Raw genomic sequence first — 21,668 nt, forward strand, 5'->3', positions numbered from 1 at the left:
AAGAAGCTCCCGAAGAGCAATTGGCAAAAGTCGTTGCATGAAGACATGACAGTCATGACTTTTCATGCCCATCATCTTCAAACTGTTTAAATCAACACACCTTGCCAAGTTGGACACGTAACCGTCCGGAAACTTTAACTTTTGAATCCATTCGAGCAAAATCTTTTTTAAATCCCTGTCCAAAGCATACAAAGCCTTTGGATATCTACCGGTTTCCTGATCTTGTGCTAGACCGGGACGATCACAAATCTTATTCAGCTCTGCCCTAGATTTTGCCGTGTCTTTCGTCTTACCAGGTAAATTGAGTACGGTATTAAAAACGTTGTCAAATACATTTTTCTCAATATGCATGACATCGAGATTATGCCGGATTACATTTGTCTTCCAATACGGTAAATCCCAAAAGATACTCTTTCGATTCCAACCACGGCCTTTAGATAGATCAGCATTCGTAGCCTTAGCATCTGTCTCATAAGCCCTCTTAAACCCCAGACCGTCAACCTCTGCTAATACTTCATCTCCAGTCCTCACACCTCCAAATTTGTGCTTTACTTGTTTGCCTTTTCGAAATTCAGTAACATTCCGACGAAAATGATGGCCCGTAGGTAAAAATTTTCTGTGGCAATCAAACCAGGACTGTTTACCACTATCGGGCAACGTGAATGCCTCGGTATTTTCCATACAATGCGGACATGCCAGTCTTCCTGATGTGCTCCACCCAGACAACATTGCATAAGCGGGAAAGTCATTAATTGTCCACATAAGCGCCGCCCTCATTTGAAAATTCTGCCTCTTTTGAACGTCATACGTCCGAATTCCAGATTCCCACAATTGATTCAACTCCGCTATTAACGGCTGCAGGAATATATCCATCTGGTCTTTTGGATTTCCAGGTCCCGGGACAAGTATTGTCAAAAACATAAACTCATCCTTCATGCACATGCCTGGAGGCAGATTATACGGCGTCACAATGACTGGCCAGGAAGAATATTGTGTTCCAAAACTACCAAATGGTTGAAACCCGTCAGTACATAAGCCTAGTCTGATATTTCTTGTTTCATCAGCAAAATCTGTATGCAACTCACTGAACCGTTTCCACGCCGGAGAGTCAGAAGGATGACACATCTTCTCGTCTTCCATTTCATGTTCAGCGTGCCATGTCATATGTTTAGCCGTGGCTTTGGAAGCGTACAACCTTTGCAGCCTCGGAGTTAAAGGGAAATAAAACATTTTTTTATAAGGAACGTTAGCCCTTCTTTTGGCCGAATTGCTTTTCGTAACAGGTTTCCACCGAGGAAATGTGCAAACTTTGTAGTGGGTTAAATCCTCGTCCGCCCCCCAGTAAATCATACAGTTGTGCAAACAGCACTCAATAACCTCAACCGGCAACCCGAGACCTTTCACCAGCTTCTTGATATTAGCAAAAAATTTCGGCATTTTGTTGTTCTCTGGAAGCAGTTCTTGTAATAAACGGCAGGTGTCGTCAATTAAAGATATCGACCCCTGATGTCGACACTTAATATCCAAAATTTCAACAGATGCGGACAGGGGTGAGTGTCTGCTATTTCCGGGCCATATTTCTTCTTCTGCCGCACTCATCATATCAAAAAACTTTTGAGCTTCTTCATTCGGGGTCTCTTCCTCAAAAACTTCAGGACCAGCAGCATCAATAACCATTCTCTGACCGGAGTTTAAATCTCCCCCTCCCTCAGTATAGTAATCGTATTCATTAACCGGCTGCTGAACAACAGGAGGGACATTCACCTCACCGTGGTGAATCCAGACATAGTAATCTGGAACAAACTCAGACTGCAAGACATGTAGTTTCACAACTTCGACATCTCGAAAATTCGTATTTCTACATTTTGTCCTAGAACAGGGGCATTTTATCTCTTCTCCATTCATACACTCGGGATGTTGCACAGCAAAATTCACGAACTCTTCCAGATTAGGGAAAAAATCTGGCGGCAGGAAGCCTCTGTCATGCCTCGTATACATCCAGCTGCGGTCTGGATTCATTTCTGGAGGACGTACAATTAGGTACTGGTTCATAAGCTCAACGTAGCAAAGTCAATGTAATTGACTGCTAAAAGGGTAGGGTCCTATCCCATTCGCAAAACTGGCGCCCCATAATTCGATCACGATATATGCATGAATACGGAAAAAATATTCGGCAGCCTTCCGGCGTCGTTCCCCAGGTGCATTACATAATATAGGGTGTGTAACGGTAATTATATATTCCGTAAGGAATAAGCGTTACACAGCTTATATTAAATAGCCACCCGGAGAACATACGCCAGAAAACTACCGAATATTTTTATACCATATCCATACATATATGTTTTTTCGTGATCAAATTACGCAGACGACAGCAGTTTTACGAACTGTACACACGTACAATCCCGTGTCGTTCAATCTCTTGAACACACGGGACGGGTTTCTACGGCTAGGTAAGATTTTATTCGGTGTGAATAAAATCTTTGTTAATTAAATATTTGCACAGTTATTCAATTTACTCTAACTAATTAAAATGAAATACAAAAATGCAGTAATACTTACTTGTTGAAGAGCAGAACCGCAAATGAGAAGAGAATGTGGATGGTAAAAACGGTGTGGGTGGACGACAATAGGAATAACCGTAATAAGGACAAAACCTACAATAATAGTTTCAAATAAGTCTGTTAGAGCACTACAAGTTAACAAATTAAATGTCTCTTTGAGTACTACTAAATTTTTTTTCTAATTATTAACGAAAATCCGGCAGCATTTCCCTTAAAAATGAGCATCACCCATTTTTCAGGGAAATCCTGCAAGCAAAATATTACATATTCAAAGATATTCAATACACCAATTCCATCAATTCATTATATCATTAAACCATCATGAATTATGTCAATTTTTACATAATTTTACAAGTATTAAATAATATTTTTACTACTATTCTATTCAACTAATTTTAAAGAACATCATTATAATCTAATTATATTATTATTTATTATAAAAATAATATAATGCAATTTTAATTGTATAGATCAACTTAAACATACTAATAGTATTCTCTACTAATTTCAAATTATCATAATTAACTATAAAAATCTAATTATAAATGACCCTAATTTTATTACTATTTTTAGAAAATTAATAAAAATTTACTAATTAATAATCTAATAAATTTAAATAAACTATTTTATTTTTTTAACTAAAATAAAATAAAACAAAATATCCTAACCTAATCCAATAATACTAACCTAATTAAAATAAACTTAAGGATTAATTAAAATAATCTATTAAATCAAAATAAATACTAACCTAATGTAATAATCTGAAATTTTTATAATTTAATTCTAGAAATTAAATTAAAACCTAATCTAATTTAAACCTAATCTAATTAAAATCTAATTAAACTAACCTAACAATTCAATTAATTAAACAATATTAAACCCTAAAAATACCCTAAATTCAGTTAACGAATTCATTAATTAAAAAACAAAACTTACAAATGTGCGGTGGCCGGTGAGAGGAGGACGGCAGCGGTTTAGCTCCGGCAGTAGGGAAGAGGAGGAGCAGCGGAGGAGGGAGACCAGAGGAAGAAAGAGACTAGCGGAGGAGGGAGACCGACGGCAGCAGATAGAAGAAGACACCGGCGGCAGCAGATGGAAGAAGACACCGGCGGCAGCAGAAGGAAGAAGACACCGGCGGCAGCACTTTTTTTTTCAATTAGGTTTCTGAAATGGAAGAAGACCGGCTGCTGCGTTTCATTTATCTTGTTTTTAGCGACGGACACTAATTCCGTCGCTAAAATCAAGATAAATGAAACGCAGAGTTTCATTAAACTAATTAGCGACCGATGATCAGTTTCCGTCGCTAATTAGTTTAATGAAACTGTGCGTTTCATATAGTTGTGCAATTAGCGACGGAACTTTACTATCCGTCGCTAATTTTGGCAAACAAAAACGCGGCAATTCTTCCCTCCCTCGCCCCGCCAAAATCAACGACGGATTACCGACGAAAATTCCGTCGGTAACCATTTTCTCTTAATTTTGGCGACTGATAACCAATCTGTCGCCAGATCAGTCGGTGATTAGCCAAATTAGCGACGGAAACTTGTTCCGTCGCTAATTTCCGTCGCCAATTCATGAATTTCTAGTAGTGAGTGCCCGGAGGTCCCTTTCTTTTATTTTTTAAGTTTTTAAATTAAAAGAAAAAATATCATTCGGATCCCTAATCTAAATCTTTTATTAGTATAAGTCCTTTGAAGAAATAAGTTGAAATATATTGCGAATATTAAAAATATTTTTGAATCTTTTTTTAAAGACATTTGGCACTGTTAACCGCCATTATTAACATAAGAGTTTATTTGTTCAATAAAAAAATTCAAAAGAGTAAAAAACCACAAGGGCTTAATTGCGCCCTAAAAAATCAAAAAGGGCTGAACAAAATCTCGAGAGTTTTTTTGTACTTTTTACCTATTTTAAAAGGCCTAATTACTTTAAAAAAACCACTCACGTTGAAACTTTTTTACATTTATATCTTGACCTAAAAAACATTTCATTTGCATCCTAATGGGTTTTTATATTTCACCTCTACTACGAATAAGGATACAATTGACGATATAATTAATTTAAGGATGTAATCATTAAAAACAACTAAAACATATTATACATTTTTCTATTTTAAAAAAATATAAAGAGATTTTGTAACTTTAAAAATATTCAATAAATTTTAATAATTAATTAATTTTATAAAAAAATTAAATAAATAAAAAAATTCTCCCCAACGGCCATCGGGGAGCTGCCGCTGCTGCTACAAAATTTAGAAAAAAGCAGCAGCTCCTTCTCCGGTACTTCTCCAGATCTGGAGAAGGAGCAAACAGCTCCTCTTAAGGGGCAGTTGTTCCTTCTCCGACATATCCTTTTCCATCGAAGAAGGAGCTACTTCGATGGCCGAATTTATATTTTTTATTTTTTTGAAAAGAGATTTAATTTTATAAAATTAATAAAAAAATTAAATAAAAATTATTCTTATTTTTTAATTTTTTTAAGAAGGTATTTTTGTACTATTAATATATTAATGTTTAATTAGAATATAGATTAAAAATGAAAGATTATTTTATTTTATTTTAAATAAAAACAGGTCAATTTTACTTTTTGAGGTAGAGGTGAAACGTAAAAATCAAAATATGGTATAATGAACTTTTTTCTTAATTAGGATATAAATCTATACTATATATAAAAGCACGGATGAGGGGGAGGGGGACAGGCAAATTTAATAAATAATCCTTTTCAGTTTACAACTAAGTAAATTTTATAGTCATTAACTAATTAGTTATTTAATTAATCACTATTATAATTAAATTCCTAATTAGAATAGGTAGCTAAATTATCTCCAATTTCTACATTGTCTCCAAATTAATAGGAATACCTATCTTTTAGTTTGATTGAACTACAAAATTAAAATACTGTATTTGGTCAATATATTATTATTTAAAACTCTATCTTATATTTTTAAAGATATTATTAATAAAATTAAGTTAATTATTTAATTATGGTTATTATAAAACCAAAAGAAGAATAAATTCACTATGGAAAAAAATTAAATAACCGAATATATTATATTTACTTTTACTATTAATTATAAATAAAAATTTGATATAATTATAATAAATTTATTAATATATTCATTGAGAAGTTATGTTACGAGTCACGTGCATAGCACGTAATGCGAAACTAGTACAAATAAAATTCAAAATGAGTGGTTTTAAATAATTAGAGCTTTTTAAAATAACTATTTACAATTTAAAAATATTCATCGATTAGATATCTATAATTAATAAAGCAGAAGTAAATAAATTTAGATATGGTAATATTTTAATTAATTACTTTTACTCCTATAAATTTAGGTCTGAACTACTGTTTATCTCATGAATTTTAAAAAATTCATTACTTCCTTTTTATATATCAGTTTTTTTTATCAAAATTCCAAATAAAACATTAAAATCAGAGAATAATATTAATTTCAAAGTTTAAGAGATAAATAATTTCAGATCTAAACTCATGCATGGATAATAACATTCTCCTTTCGTCCATTATTTAATTGATTTTTCAATATTTAATAGGTCACTTCGGTCATTTTAGCCTCTTAATATTTAAGTCACTTCTCTTTTTGATAAATAATTTTTAAATTGAAAATTTTATTTCATATTCCAACATAGAATAGCTGCTATTTTCAATACCAATGCATAATGCATCTATAAAAAACTATTCAACAATATATTAATATTAAAAAAATTATAAAATTATAAAATACAAAAATATAAAAATAAATAAAGTAATAAATTTTAATCTATTTAATCATATATTTCAATTTATCATGCTTTTTGAAACAGTCTGTTATATTAAGACGGAGAGTATTTGTTAGTATGTAAATCGGGATGAAATCTCAATTTACGTTGATCTTTCCGTTAGTTGACAAATTAGGAACAAATCCAGAGGCGTAACGCTGGAACATATTAATTTAATCTGACTTCATGTACACATAAAAATCAGAATAATTTTAATATGTTAAAATTATAAGGAATGTAAATGTAAAATATATAATGTAATTTATATATAAATTGATATAAAATTAATATATTAGTTAAAAAGGTCTAATGTCTTAAAAAAATCCTATCTTTTAGCCCCTTTTCAATCCTATCCTGACACTGAAAACTAGTCAATTTTACATTATTTTGCATTTTATCGTTTCAATTATATCCTAATTTTTTCAAAATTTTTCAATTTTTTTTACTTAAATGATGAAATCATTCAATTAACTAAGTTTAAAGCTAAAATTAAATTCCTTTCCATTCAAAAAGTACAAATAAGTCCTTTATTTTTAAAACCTAACTAAAAACCATAATAAATTAAAATTAATTTAAATTCTTAATTAATTTAACTAAATCTAAATAAATTTTAAACACAGACAATTAATATATGCTAGACATGAAAAATATTTTTGTATTTTTTTTCAAATGAAAAAGATGTTAATTTAATATTCAGGGTACAACTGAAACACAAAAATATAAAATAGAATAAAATTGATCATTTTTTAACGTCAGAGTAGGATCAAAAAGGGATTAAAAGATCGAAGTTTTTTAAGGCATTAAACCTAATTAATAAATAAATAAAATATGGATTTCTTTCAACATTATCCGGAAAGAAAATTATTTACAAAAATATTGGCAAAGAAAGTTAATTTTCCGAGGTACTAAAAACAAAAACAAAAGTATTGGATTAAAAACCACTGGATATAAACAAAAATCAAACTGGTTCATTTTCTCTTTACTTTCAATTTATATTTTGTTTACTTTAATTTATTTTTTGATATTAGTAATGTCAAAAATATACTAAAAAAACACTGAAAAGACAAACACCAAAAAATATATTTAAAATACGCTTAAAACACACCATACATAACAGTCAATAAAATCAAACGTATATCCAAAAAAACACCAATAAAACATAAAATACACTTGTAAAACATTCATAGAATACAATCAACATTCAACGTTGAACATACCACATATTCACAGTGGACCACGTAGACCGTTGTTGACTGGAAATTTTTCCAATCATATTCCGGCGATCTAATATCTTAAAAAATCCCGATTTTTTATCCGTTTTCAATCCTATCCTGACGTTGAAAATCAGTTAAGTTTACCCTATTTTGCATTTTTTTCATTTCAATTGTACAATGAAGCATAAAATTGACCCTTTTTTATCTGGCAAAAGTTCATAAAAATTCTCTAAATTAACCCTTTCTGCATTAGATTAATTTTTTATATTAAATTGACCATTTTTAAAAGACTTTTATTAATAAACCCACAACCTAGTAGATGTATGCCCAACGCTTATATCATTAGAACTATAATTTATTAATTTTTATTTTTTTTGCTGCAAATCACAATTACATTGTCAAGCCTATCATATTATTCGGTACCACACCTCACCCATCGCCCAATTCTTTTTTCCGACGGTCTGAGGATTTGCTCGTCCTCTCAGTCCAACTAAGAAGACGACCTCATTTTCTCAGACCTATTATGAGAAGACGAGTTTCGTCTTCTCAAACCTATTCGGCGGGTGCGTGACGGCGGATTTGGTTAGATAATCTGAGGTTTGATTATAGGTGGTTTTAAATTTAATTTTGTTCGGTTGGACTGAATTAGGTTTTTTTTTTAATTACACATGTTTATGGTATTTTTGTCATTTTTTGGATAAAAGTAGTATTGTGATCGCCAAATTAAAAATCAGAAAGTCTTGTGATCGAAATAAAGTTTAAGGGATTTAGTGTTTAGAGGGCTTAAAGTCATAAAATCAGGGATAGTATGTGATTTTAAACTAAAAATAAAACGGTTAAAAACCCAAAAAGAAACTCTAGTATCTTTTAAATGTCATGACAATCTTGCTTGCAGTTCTGAAAGAAAAAAAACGGTTTCTTTTTGAAGTGTACTGTACATTTAATTTGACGAACCAGACTAGACTTGGCTTTGACCTGTTGACCCTCAACCTATTCTGTTTATACGAACAATCACATGTTTAACTGACATATAGGTCCTTCTTCAAATATATTGTTACATCTATTCATACTTAAAAATTTAACCACTCGCCATTTTTCAATTAAATTTTGGCGTTGAAAAGGGTAAAATAAAATATAGAATCAATGAACAAAAACCAAAAATGGATCTCAGAGTTAAAGTTTCTTCTTTTTATAGATAGATAGAAACTAATTACATCAAATGTTAGCGGGGTTAGCAGGGAATTAGTAAAACAGGTAAACAACAGCCTCGTGATAGTCGGGATTCGAACTCTCGACTTCATACACACTCAGACTTTACCATTAGATTAAGTCTTCACTGGCTCTTAGAGTTAAAGTTCGACGATAATAAATTACCACATATTATAAATTTGTGATTGCAAATCGTCACAATAATTTGAAACGACAATTTAATTGCAAGATCGGGGCAAACTCAACGATCAAGGACGCTTTAATAAATAATATAGCTCTTACGAGACAATTTTGTTCCCTTTTCATCAGTTGAGGAGCAATCCCCATTGATAAGTTCGTTGAAGCTAATTTAAAAAAAAAAATCTTATTTTTTAATTATTATTAAAATATGTTTAAAATATTAAAATAAATTAGACTACCAAAATTTAAAATCACAGATGTCAAATTGAGCTATTATTAATTTTGGTAATAATTTTAGAGAAATCCAGTGGTTTTTAATTAAAAAAATAGGAGCTACAATATATCGTCTCGTTTTAAAAAAATAAAAGAAGCCAATAATATTATTTATCAAATAAAATTAAAAAAAATTCTGATTCCACGAAGGATTGTAAATTGGGTTTTTGATATTTGGGTGCCTCAAAGGCACCCAAAAATCCAGATCAGTGCCTCTTTCGGATTTAATTCCGGAAGAGTGCCTGGTCCCACGTGGTCCGCATTCTAGGAATGCGGACCACAACGTGTTCCGCATTCCTAGAATGCGGAACACGCTAATCAGATTTAATAATCTGATTAAAGCGTGTTCCGCATTCTAGGAATGCGGAACACGCTTCCCCAATGATTGGGGAGACAGTTTTGTCTCCCCAATCATTGGGGCAGCAATGATTGGGCACTAAAATGCCCAATCATTGCTGATTATTAATTTTTTAAAAACTCCTTTGGTTTAAATAATTATAAAATAAAAATAATATAAAATAATTTTATTTTTTTTAACTAATGATTTTAACAGACGATATTAACTAATAATTTTAACAGACGATACTGAATTTAACAAACGCTTATAAATAAACGACAAAATTTAACAGACGATATAAATATTTATTTTATTTAACTAATGATTATAACAGACACTGATAACAAAATAACAATTATAACACACGAATATAATATACATAATATAGTAAACATACAACATATACTAAAATACAAAAATCGATAAATAAAGAAAGATATGAAATCTAATCCTCATATCTACGAGTCCTCGGTCTCTGTACCCTCAAACCGTGAGTCTCTCGTCGGTGCCGCGAGCTGTCTGTGATCGAGTGAAACTGTCTGGGTACCGGAGGGCTCTCGCCGCTGTCGGAGGCGTCCTCGTCCTGAGCTGAATGCTGAACGTCTGCTGCTGGTGGTGCAGTACCGGTCTCCTCCTGTGTGGGCGGTAGAAGTCTAAAAGATGGAGGTGTGAGATCCGGTCGTGATAAAAGCTCCTCGTACGCCTCTGAACCGATCTCCGGACCGAATAACCATGACTCTGACAGTGTAAAATGTAGCTGTGATGGATCCTGGGCCTGGTGAGAAGAAGATGGCCGCGAATGTGACGTCGACGGCTGATCATCCGAAGGCATCGTGGGACGGTAACACTGATCGAAAGACGTGAACGGTTGAGCATCTGTATATGGCGCTGGACGGTAATACTGATCTGATGCAGCAAACGGCGGTGGTGTGGTCTGCTGAAACGGAGACGCCGGTGGTGTGGCCTGCCGGAACTGAGACGCCGGTGGTGTGGCCTGCTGGAACTGAGACGCCGGTGGTGTGCCCAGAGAAGTGGCATATGCTGTCTGTCCGTACGACGGCTCAAAAAACGGCATCGACGAAGGCGGGACCTGATACGATGATACCTGGGGTCCCTGAAATACAAAGTTAAAAACGCAACATTTAAAATATATATTTAACTACGAGTTAAAAAGCAATAAATTAAATTATAAATGACATGAAACCTGTGGGAAATAGGTCTGATGCCACGGAGGCTGTGATGCTGAAGTGGAAGTGGAACCGTAGTACTGAGTCGGGCCATAGTACTCCCCCTGTCTGTCTGTAGTGGCTGTAGGATCGAAGTGGAAGTAGACCGGTGGGGGGATAGGGTCTGCCGGGCGCTCGCGAGGCGGGGCGACTCTAGGATGCCGTCTACGCGCTCCCCTGATGTGAGCCAGATCGATGGTCAGGGGAGGAAGAGGAGGTAGTACGTAAGCCGGAACTGCTGGCTCTGGTGGGGGCAGTGTGACGTCACGGCGCTCCTCTCCGTAAGCTAATTGAGAACTGCGTGCAGCAGTCCCAATCCTAGACGCACGCGCCTCTCTCTGAAGGGCGATCATCTCGAAAGTGTCGCGCTGTTTACATCAAAGAAACAAATTGTCAGTGTATACAATAATAAGAGAAATTTAATAATAAAATAAATACGTACACTCTGTCCGGCCGCTGCGCCCTCATGGGTAATCCAACGCCGGCTGCGGCTCCGAAACCACTCCATATACGCTGAATGGTAGTGAGGTGGACGCTGGAGCTGGTAACCCTGAACAACGTAAGCCGCTCTGTTGTTCCAAATCTGAATGTAATCTGAGAGCAGCTCATCAAAGTTGTAGTTCCCCTGATACTGGATGTTATGAAGGCGCCGATCTTGCATAGCAGGCAGGGGAATGGGCTGCTGTAAGCCGAACTGCTGCAGAACCCTATCCGGCTGGTGCCACTCCACGATGTGATAATAGATCATTGGCACTCGGGCACGCCAAATATGTCGCCCTGTCAGGTACATCTGTGGGATGGACTGGAGAACGTCGTCGGAGTATGGCTGCCAAACGATCTGCGCACGTAAATTAGAAATTTAGTTAACATTTGTCAGGACGTTAGTTAAATTCAAAAAAAAAAATTAAAACTTACATCGTCGTAACGCAGTCCGTCCAATAACAGTCTGAAGTGAGCGGGCCAATATATTTTGTCAACGTCCACGTCTGAGTTGCTTGCAGAAGTGTAGCGCGCAGCCACCATTTACATACAGGGTTCTGCCTGCAAGCCAACACTATTGTCGAGTTGGTAGTCCGGCGACCCTTGAACTCTCTTCCCACCCCGACCGAATAAGTAGTCGCACAAGCTCGGACGGCATCGCGATTTGGGAATACCATCCCTACTCGGAATTCCATCCCAGGATCCCACATAATCTTTTCATCATCCTCCGGGGCGACGTCAAAGTCGCAAAGATCCGCCGTTCTTACATGCTCAGGAAGTTGCGACTCATATTGTGAATCTGCTCCTAAGTCTTCCTCGACATCCTCTTCGTTGCTGTCGTAGAAATCCTCTTCTTCCTCTTCTTCCTCTTCACCACTACCCCTCTCAGACCCGCTTGAATCACATAAGACCAACTGATCTAGTAAAGTCTTGTTGCGAACCACGACCTCGTATTCCACGTACAATTCCAAAATCTCGAGTTGCGGATACCGCACGACCTCGTTCAGAATTCCAAACACATGCTCGTTATTCTCCACAGAAAACAACGAGTACGACCGTATCGCACCCTCAACTATTCTTGGAAGCCGGAAGTAGATTTTTGAAATTTCTACTTCCCCGTCGGTAGAAACTGCTCTTCTACAAATATTTTGTAATTCCTCGAAACTCATTCTCTCGCTAAGCGCCATATTAACCGGACGACCCCCGTGGTATTCTATTCCACACGGAGAACTCACAATACGACCATCACACCATATCAACAAAGATATATTTGGACTCGTCATTTCTAATTAATAAACAGCAAATTTTAACACCGTTATATTTAAAATGCTAATCTTAAATTTATAGCGTTAACATATCAATCGTAATTACTATTACTTTATTTCTAATATTTTTTTCAAATAAAAATAAATTAAACATATCCTAATATAATTGTATGAAATTTCTAATTATACACTTCCTTATTACATGAAATTTTTAATTATATTCTAATATAATTATATTAAACATATCCTATTTTTTTTATATTATACATGCATTTCTAAGTTACAATTAAAGTCTAATATTTTGCTATATTAAAATTAATTTTATAACAATTTTACATATTATTAAATTTCTAACATTTATAAACACTAAAATTATTTAATACAATAATAAAAAAAATTACACGTACTAACCTCTTGTAGTCCTTTAAATAAATAAGTATCGAATAAAAAATATAACACTTCACGAAGAGATCCGTTTAGCTCCGAAATATAACTTCTTCCAACTTTTTCCCGAAATATTTTTCAAAATATAACCTCAAAACTACATTTTTTTCTCCCCTATACTCTTATTTTTTTTTCTTTGCTTTAGTAATTTTTTTTCTTACAAATCCAACCCTCCCCGATCCCTTTTATAGCCAACCGTTGGGAGCTGGTCTCCCAACGGTTTTAAATGCGTTCCGCATTCCATGAATGCGGAACGCATTTAATTTACCGTTGGGAGACCAGCTCCCAACGGTAAAGTTTTCAGTGTTCCGCATTCCTAGAATGCGGAACACTGCTAATCAGATTATTAAATCTGATTAGCATGTTCCGCATTCTAGGAATGCGGAACACGTCGTGGTCCGCATTCCTAGAATGCGGACCACGTGGGACCAGGCACTCTTTCGGAATTAAATCCGAAAGAGGCACTGATCTGGATTTTTGGGTGCCTTTGAGGCACCCAAATATCAAAAACCCTTGTAAATTACCATAATGCTCTATCTAGAAAAACATGTTACAAAATAGCCCTATAATACATTTTTGTAATCCATTCAAAAAAAATTACTATATACTAACATGTTTAATTTGTTTAAACATAATGATTGTTTAATTTACTTATGTTCCATTGGCATGGATTATGCTTTGAAAATCCAATCTAGATCATTAAAATAAGTACAAAGGAAAAAATATTAGGAAGCAAAATAATAGTACTAATTTATTCTAATAAAAAGAATAAATCCCCACAAACAGATGTCTGATTTTTTTTTTTTTGTCAAAGAACAGATGTCTGATTAAAACCTTAAACCAGACAACACCAAAAGCAATGTGCAAAGAGAAACAGAAGCTTTTTTCATTGATTTTGTTTTTTCAATTACCAAAGTACCCACGAAATGGCACTAATTCTCCAAGTCCAAGCAACTCTTGAAATGGCAAAAAGGTAATATATCAATTGATTCAAGTAATTAAACCATGAAGAAAATTTGTCAAGAAAGAAGGGGACAATATCCTAGGCAGTACAACACAATGCAAAGTAAATGTTGAGGAATTGAACAAAACATTTGTGAAAAACAAAAGGGTAAAAAAGATTAAGGTTTCCAAAGTAGGGGTATCCAATGCCCAGTAATTAACCAAATACAATTGTGATAATATGATATTTTTATATACATGAGAAATACTGTTTTTTATTTAAAAACTAAGATTTAAATTGTTCAATTTTAAAAATGTGTACTATCTACACACCATTTAAACGATAAATGCACAAAAAAATTAAAAATGTTTGAAGACTAATTAAGGAGTCTTGAAAATATCTAAAACAAGAACAATTATATGGTGTGCATTAACTTAAGATAGCTATAAAATTTGGGGTGTTTATGTGTAAAAGGGGCTGATTTGAGCGAAAAACGCAAGTTACAGGTCTGTTTGACCCAAAAACGTCTAAAATGATTTATTTGGTATTTTGTGCCAAGTTGAGGGGGTGAATTGATCCTTTGTTCGTTTATATTTCTTGATCAAAATGAAACAATAGTTTTAAAATTGTAAAAACTTGATTTTCTTTTTGATAATTGGGGAGAGGAGTATTTGTGGAAAATTTGCACCCACGATCTAGCAGTTTGCTCACAGGCGCTTATATCATTTAAACTATATCTCATTGGTAAAACTTGACTTGCTAATTATTTTTAGAGCAAATTATTATAGCACCCCTCATATTTGACATAATTCACAATTTATTCACTCTTGTTTGAAAATCAAACGATATAACCCTTCATTTTTATTTTTGTCAGCGATTTAATCCTTCTATCCATTTTCGGTGTTAGTCAACGAAGTCAGCGAAACTATATGGTCTCCGCTTTTATTTTTGTCAACAATTTTGGTCCCTCACTTTTGTTTTTGTCCACGATTTGGCCCCTCATATTTGAATTTTTTTTTTGATAATTGGGAAGGGGGAAAGTGCTTAATCGCTTATGGGAGGATTCGATCTCACAACCTAACAGTTTGCCGCCAAGCGTTTATACCGTTTGAGTTATAGCTCATATTTGAAAATTAATTTACTCGTAGATCCTTTCGTTGACTAAATGAGGGACATACCATATTGTTTAATTTTCAAACAGAAAGGAATAAAGTGTGAATTATATTAAATGTAATTTGGTCTTGTTTTATTACCGTTAAAAGAATTTAATTGTGAATGGTTTAAACTAGATATTTAGAACCATCTACTGTTAAAAATAGAGGTGAGTAGTTTTTGATTCTTTTTCAGTTATTGTTCAGAATTTGCTATTCAAAATTTCTTCAATTTTATAGTTCTTACAATAAGAGTTATATGATTGGAATATAAAGCTTTGGTACCAAAAATAATCGTTTTGTATTGGTCATGTATTTTGCGTATATTATTCTAATAAATTTTCAGTTTTAATATATATTGTTATGGTTTATGCAATAGATCGGTTATATCAATCGAATTAAACGATTATACCACATGAAAAGTCTTTTAAAGAATCTATTTAACCAAACCGAATGAAAAATAATTCGGTCAAATTTTTTGGTCTACTCGCTTACAATGGCTTTCAATTCGGTCCAATTTTAACCAAACCGACAAAATGTTTATCTTTAATTTCAACATGTTATCTGATAGGCCACTTTTTGCTAGAGATTAGGAAATAAAAGTTTATCATATATATAGAAAATATATTTTACAATAGAGCAACTCGTTTTATTGAACGAGGAGTAGGGACAGACCTAAAAAGAGCATATGGTGGACAGTTTCTCATCTTAAAATTGAATGCTATAGTTTTATCACTTTAATATTTAGTCTGTCCATCTTAAAATTTATATTTTATTTTATAAACTTTCTGTAGAATCTTACTTAAATTATATAAAATTTCAAATCTGCCACTGAGGATGAGTATACCTTTGAATTCACCTTTCATACCTATCAGCCTTCAAGGTGATTGACAGAAATTGTGCATGATTTACTTGGTACATTTTGGAGTATTTAAGTTTCCCTTTGCATAGGCTTTAATATACTTCTCTTTTGTTGTAACAAAAAAATTATTTATAATTTAAATTGAAGTAAGATTAATGGTAACTAAATTTATTACATGCAAGTGAAGGTTATACAATTATATAATAATACACCAACCAGCAGGGACCATTTCTATTTTATCCTCTCTTTTCCCTTTTTTACAAATAACTAGTTTCGCATTACGTGCTATGCACGTGGCTCGTAACGTAACTTGTCAATGAATATATTAGTAAATTTATTATAATTATATCAATTTTTTATTTATAATTAATATTAAATTAGTTAAGAATTTTTGTAAAAATAAATATAATATATTTGGTTATTAATTTTTTTTTCCATACAGAATTTATTTTTCTTTTGGTTTTATAATAACCATAATTAAATAATTAACTTAATTTTATTAATAATATCTTTAAAAGTAATAAGATTGAAATTTAAATAATAATATATTGACCAAATATAGTATTTTAATTTTGTAGTTCAATCAAACTAAAAGATAGATATTCCTACTAATTTGGAGACAATTTAGTTATTTTTTACATACTAAAAACTAAATTGGAGATAAATGAGCTACCTACTCTAATTAGGACTTTAATTATAATAGTGATTATGATTAATTAAATAACTAATTAGTTAATGACTATAAAATCTTTATTTAGTAGTAAACTGAAAAGGATTATTCAGTAAATTTGCCTGTCCCCCCCCATCCGTGCTTTTATATATAGTATAGATAACATCAATTCTTGATATATCCAAGTATATGAATTATTCATATATATATGGTAATAACTATTTTTCTTCTTATATTTATCATTATATTTCCCACATAATGATGAGTTATGATATTATTTTCCCATCTACTTTCACCAATCTGTATTGCATGTAGCTGTAAATTGTCCTTAAACCGTTGAATTACCTAATCCAAATTAAAATTGTTCATCTATGGTCATAACTACTACTAGCATAATCATACATCATTAATAATAATTATTAGTGATTAACATTCCCTTAAACGGTAATTAATTAAGAGTGCATTTTAATTTTCATTACCCACATTAACCATATTGATGCATGCAAACAAAAGGCACAGCTACTTGATTAAGTAGATCATATGGACACTATATGTACAAACTCGATAGTCTTTGAACAAATATAATATTGGGTTAATTTGGTTAACTAAATTATAATGATATTGGGTTAATTTGGATTAGTTTGGTTAACCAAAAAGTAAAAATATTGGTTAATTTGGTTAACTAAAATTTTAAAATCCTGATGGAATCAATATTTTTAGTGTCAAGTTGCATATAAAATTACTATTTTTATATTAAACTATAATTCTATCACGACCTTTTATAGTTATCAATTTTATTTACTATTTTTTTTTAATTTTTAGGTTTAATCACTCAAAAATATACTCTATCTTTTTGATTTTTTTTTTGTTTATGGCAATATCTTTTAAAATCTTTTTTTTTTTGGATAAATGATGATTTATTAAGCTCAACCACAAGCAGTGGAAGGCAAAAAATCCAAAAAGGATCAATCAAAAGGGAGCAACAAAAGCATCCAAACAATGAAATACATCATTTCTGTTATATGGAAAATGAGGATGAAAAGAGGAAAAATAATGAACCGCCTTGGTAATACACAAGTAAGCTAAAAACTCATGCGAAGTCTCTGAATTATTGAATACCATATTATTCCGAGTTTTCCACAACTCCCAAATACCGAAAAACCATATAAGCCGCCACAATTCCTTAAAGGAGGAATGGGGAAGAGAAGTCCAAACACTGAAAAAAATGTCTAACGATGGAGGCGTGACCCAAAGAAAATCACATTTTGCCAAGATGAAGCACCAAAAGTTCCTAGCAAAACTGCAGTGACAGATAATATGAATGCTTATTTCCTCCAGATTACAAACCAAACAACCAATAAGATCCGGATTTAAAATGCCTCTTGCCACCAAAGAAGCATTCGAAAAAATTCTATCATGAGCAAGAAGCCATGAATAAAATAAAATGCGAGGTGGCACTTTCAATTTCCAAATGAAAGGAAAGAAAAAATTGGATGCATGAGAAGAAGTGACCTGCTGCCTTGATAAGGAGATGTCTCTAATTCTGAAAGTAGAAGCTTTACCTTTCCAGCAAAAAGAATCGGCCCTACTGACCAGCAAATTAGTATTCGAACGTTCCATAATCAAACTGTCCAGACGTTCAACTTCGCCAATTCTCAGGCGACGATTCCAGCAAAAATCAAATGAAGACAGCGGCTGCTGTTGACTGTCGAGCTGCAAAATGGCTGAAATAAGCTGCGTTCTTGAAAGCCTGAATAATTCTGGAAATCTGGAAGCCAACAGAACTGAACCCGTCCAGCAATCCAACCAAAAAGCTGTGTCTGCTCCGTTGGCAATTTTAATGGAAACTCCCTCATTAAAAATTGACCAAATAACTTGATTAGAAACACAATTTTTGTATATTCCCTTCCAAGTGTGGGAAAGAGATTTAAAATTGCAGTATACTAAATCGTGCCAAGACCGGATAGAACAACTATTGAGAATCACAGAGAACCAAAGCGAGTTACCTCCAATACGAAGTTTCCAAAGCCATTTACAAAGGAGACTTTGATTTTTAATCCGAAAAGGAATTAAGTTGAGACCACCTTGCTCATAGGGAAGACAAACTTTGTCCCAAGATATCTTACAAATTCCTTTGCCCTCAGAGTTGCCACACCAAAGAAAACGCTTCATACAACGATCTAAGGAAGCAATGATAGATTGCGGAATCACCATAGAACCCATATAATAAACCGGGAAGCTGTGTAAGACAGCTTTAATCAAAACCAATCGACCTACAGGAGAAAGAAGATTTCCTTTCCAAAGGGAAAGCTAATCCGAAAACTTTGTGACCACTGGTTTTCAAAGAGAAGCCGTAACCGGCCTAGTCGATAGAGGAAGACCCAAATAGGTGATAGAAAACTTCTCAATTGAGCAATTGAGAATAGTCGAAGCAGTAGAGAGAGACACATCGTCAACATTAATGCCCAGAATGGAACTCTTCTGATAATTGATCGAAAGGCCTGAAACGATCTCAAAACAACGAAGGACTCGCAGCAAGTTTCTAATCTTTTCGAAATCTTCAGGAATGAAAAGCAAAGTGTCGTCCGCAAATTGGAGAATAGAAATAGGCTCAGCATAATTATAAATTCTGACACCCTCTAACAAATTGAGACCGACTGCTTCATTTATCAAAGCCTTAAGACCTTCAACAGCAAGAACAAACAACATAGAAGATAAAGGACCACCTTGTCTGACCCCTTTTCCCATAGTAAAATTCTTAGTCGGACTACCATTGACAAGAACTGAAAGTTGAGAAGAATCAAAGAAAGACTTACTAAAACAAAAAGCTTCTCCTTGCGCCTAGAAGCAATGTGAATAATCTCAGAAGCTAGCATATGACAATCATGTATATTTCTTCCTCTGATAAAACCAAATTGATTTTCTGAAATGAGCTGGGGGAGCAAAGGAGAAAGCCTATTGGCTAACACCTTTGAAATCAATTTGAAAATTCCATTTATCAGGCAAATAGGTCTGAATTCCGAAATATTAGAAGCTCCCCTAACTTTTGGAATAAGGACAAGAAATGCAGTATTGATACCTGAGGGGAAAGTACCCGTCCTGTGAAGTTCATAAAAAATATGAAGAATGTCAAACTTCAGAATATGCCACGCCTTCTTATAAAAGAAAAAATTGAACCCATCTGGACCTGGAGCTTTATTATCGTCGCAGCATAATAAAGTTCTAAAAATCTCATCCTCTGTAAAGTGCAAGCTCAAAACCGAAGCATCAGAGCTAGAGAGGCTACGCAAAGCCAAGCTATCAAGGGAGAAAGGAGCGCACGAATTCCTTCTAAAAAAATTCTTGTAAAATTCAAAAATCTTCGCCTTGACATCCATCGGTTTAGTAACAGTAAAATTATCCACAGTAATTTCAGAAAGAAAATTACTTTTGGAATGGACCGAAGCAATAGAGTGAAAGAATTTAGTATTCCTATCACCTGAAAGATTCCAAGTGACCCTTGATTTTTGATGCCAAAGCGATTCCAACTGCTTAGAAACGCGATAGCTCTCAGCATGCAGAGATGAAAGGCGTTCTACATCAGCATCTGATAAAACCGAAGAATCAGCTAATGACTCTAATGCGTGGATGTCCTGGTGAATCACATCCAAATTCCCATTTAAGTTACCAAAAACAGCGGTATTCCATCCTTTGATCAAGTTGCGATGTTCTCGAAGCTTGGAGACAATATCACCAGAAACTGTTACTTTAATGTTCTCCCAAGAGGTCTCAACAAAAGATTCAAAATCTTTATGCTCCCACCAAACATTAATTGACCTAAAAGGCTTAGGACCCCAATCAGATTTAACCTCTGATCGAAATAGAAGCGGCACATGATCAGAATAATTCTTGGGCAAGCCAGATAAGGAGCAATTCGGCCACTCCACCATAACATCAGCTGAAATAAAACACCTGTCAATCTTCGATCTCGAAGAAGAGTTCTTCCAAGTAAAGAAACGACCTTGCAGAGGCGATTCAATAAGAGAGGAAGCCGAGATGAAATCTGAAAATAACTGCATAGACTGCGAGAAGCCGGTGCAGTTTAATCTCTCTGAGGGGTCAAGAACTTCATTAAAATCTCCCAGAAGAAAACATATCTTATCCTGCACAATAAGATCCAAAACAGATGGCCAAAATGCAGCACGCTCATGGGCACAATTACTAGCATAAATAGAAATGAGACGAACAGAAACAGTATTCCACTATAAGTCTAGGACAATCCATCTATCGCCTATAGAAGTAGAGACCACTGAAACAACCTGTTTATCCCAGATACAAATAATACCGCCTGAGGCTCCAGAAGATGGAGCAAAACAAAAATCGTAATCCATGTTTGGCCAAAGCCGTTGAACTAAAAAATTATCAAACCTCTCTTTCTTAGTTTCAATAAGACAAATAAGCGATAAAGAATTCTTAGTCACCAAGGAACGAATAATACGCTGCTTCCTAGGGAAGGACAGATGTAATACCCCAAAATAATTAATTAGCTAATTGGACCACGTGTCCAGTTTTGAGTCGCGGAAGTGGCGATATTGGAAAGTTTTCCGATAAATAAGTTTCAAGTAGGTCGGTTTTGAGAAATTAACTATGAGAAAATTAAGGTTATATTTCAATTCTAAAGTTAGAGTTGGAATTAATAGGGAAAATGTCAAGAAAAGTCTAAAATGAAGTACAGGGACCAAAGTGGTAATTTAGCCACTTTGTGTCGAAAATAGAAATATTGGAATTTGACGGGAAAGTACTAATATCGAGATTTGTATTATTTATCGGATATAAATAATACGTATAAGTCGTAATAAAAGAGTTTATTGATTTAGCTATGGACTAAATCGTAGGAAAGAAAAGTTTGAAAGATAAATTGTAACAAGGAAAGAAAGAAAGGACCAAAACGGACTTTTAGCCATCTAATATAAGGATTATCATTTGAATGAAGGAAGGCATCAGAGAGTGAGGATCCAGAAGCTTCATTTTATATCGATCAACTTCGTTTCTTTACGGTTTCTTCGTTCGACGTCCGATTCAAGCGATTTTCGCG

The 21,668-nt window shown here is 33.8% G+C and overlaps 3 protein-coding genes and 1 long non-coding RNA gene across 4 annotated transcripts; all 4 read right to left on the bottom strand.

Annotated features, from left to right (window-relative positions):
* Positions 1–91: 91 nt before the first annotated feature.
* Positions 92–1,905, bottom strand: LOC126687835 (uncharacterized). The gene is made up of 4 exons (XM_050382392.1): positions 1,591–1,905; positions 809–1,503; positions 334–712; positions 92–175 (listed from the first exon to the last, which is right to left on the bottom strand). Exons 1-4 carry the CDS (start codon positions 1,903–1,905, stop codon positions 92–94), a joined length of 1,473 nt encoding a protein of 490 aa, XP_050238349.1.
* A 16-nt stretch (positions 1,906–1,921) lies between these two features.
* LOC126686199 (uncharacterized) lies at positions 1,922–3,981 on the bottom strand. Its single transcript, XR_007643828.2, has 3 exons — positions 3,498–3,981; positions 2,560–2,654; positions 1,922–2,021 (listed from the first exon to the last, which is right to left on the bottom strand). It is a non-coding gene; the product is annotated as an uncharacterized LOC126686199 (long non-coding RNA).
* Positions 3,982–9,894: 5,913 nt separating this feature from the next.
* Positions 9,895–12,542, bottom strand: LOC126687836 (uncharacterized). Its single transcript, XM_056106362.1, has 4 exons — positions 11,811–12,542; positions 11,222–11,617; positions 10,758–11,147; positions 9,895–10,667 (listed from the first exon to the last, which is right to left on the bottom strand). Exons 1-4 carry the CDS (start codon positions 12,540–12,542, stop codon positions 9,999–10,001), a joined length of 2,187 nt encoding a protein of 728 aa, XP_055962337.1. The 3' UTR covers positions 9,895–9,998.
* A 6,392-nt stretch (positions 12,543–18,934) lies between these two features.
* On the bottom strand, positions 18,935–21,537 carry LOC126687838 (uncharacterized). The gene is made up of 4 exons (XM_050382394.1): positions 21,518–21,537; positions 20,893–21,079; positions 19,564–20,835; positions 18,935–19,435 (listed from the first exon to the last, which is right to left on the bottom strand). The coding sequence occupies exons 1-4, from the start codon at positions 21,535–21,537 to the stop codon at positions 18,935–18,937; spliced, it is 1,980 nt and encodes a 659-aa protein (XP_050238351.1).
* Between the last annotated feature and the right edge of the window lie 131 nt (positions 21,538–21,668).

Source organism: Mercurialis annua, linkage group LG6 (assembly GCF_937616625.2).
Source record: "Mercurialis annua linkage group LG6, ddMerAnnu1.2, whole genome shotgun sequence".
Classification (NCBI taxonomy): Eukaryota; Viridiplantae; Streptophyta; class Magnoliopsida; order Malpighiales; family Euphorbiaceae; genus Mercurialis; species Mercurialis annua.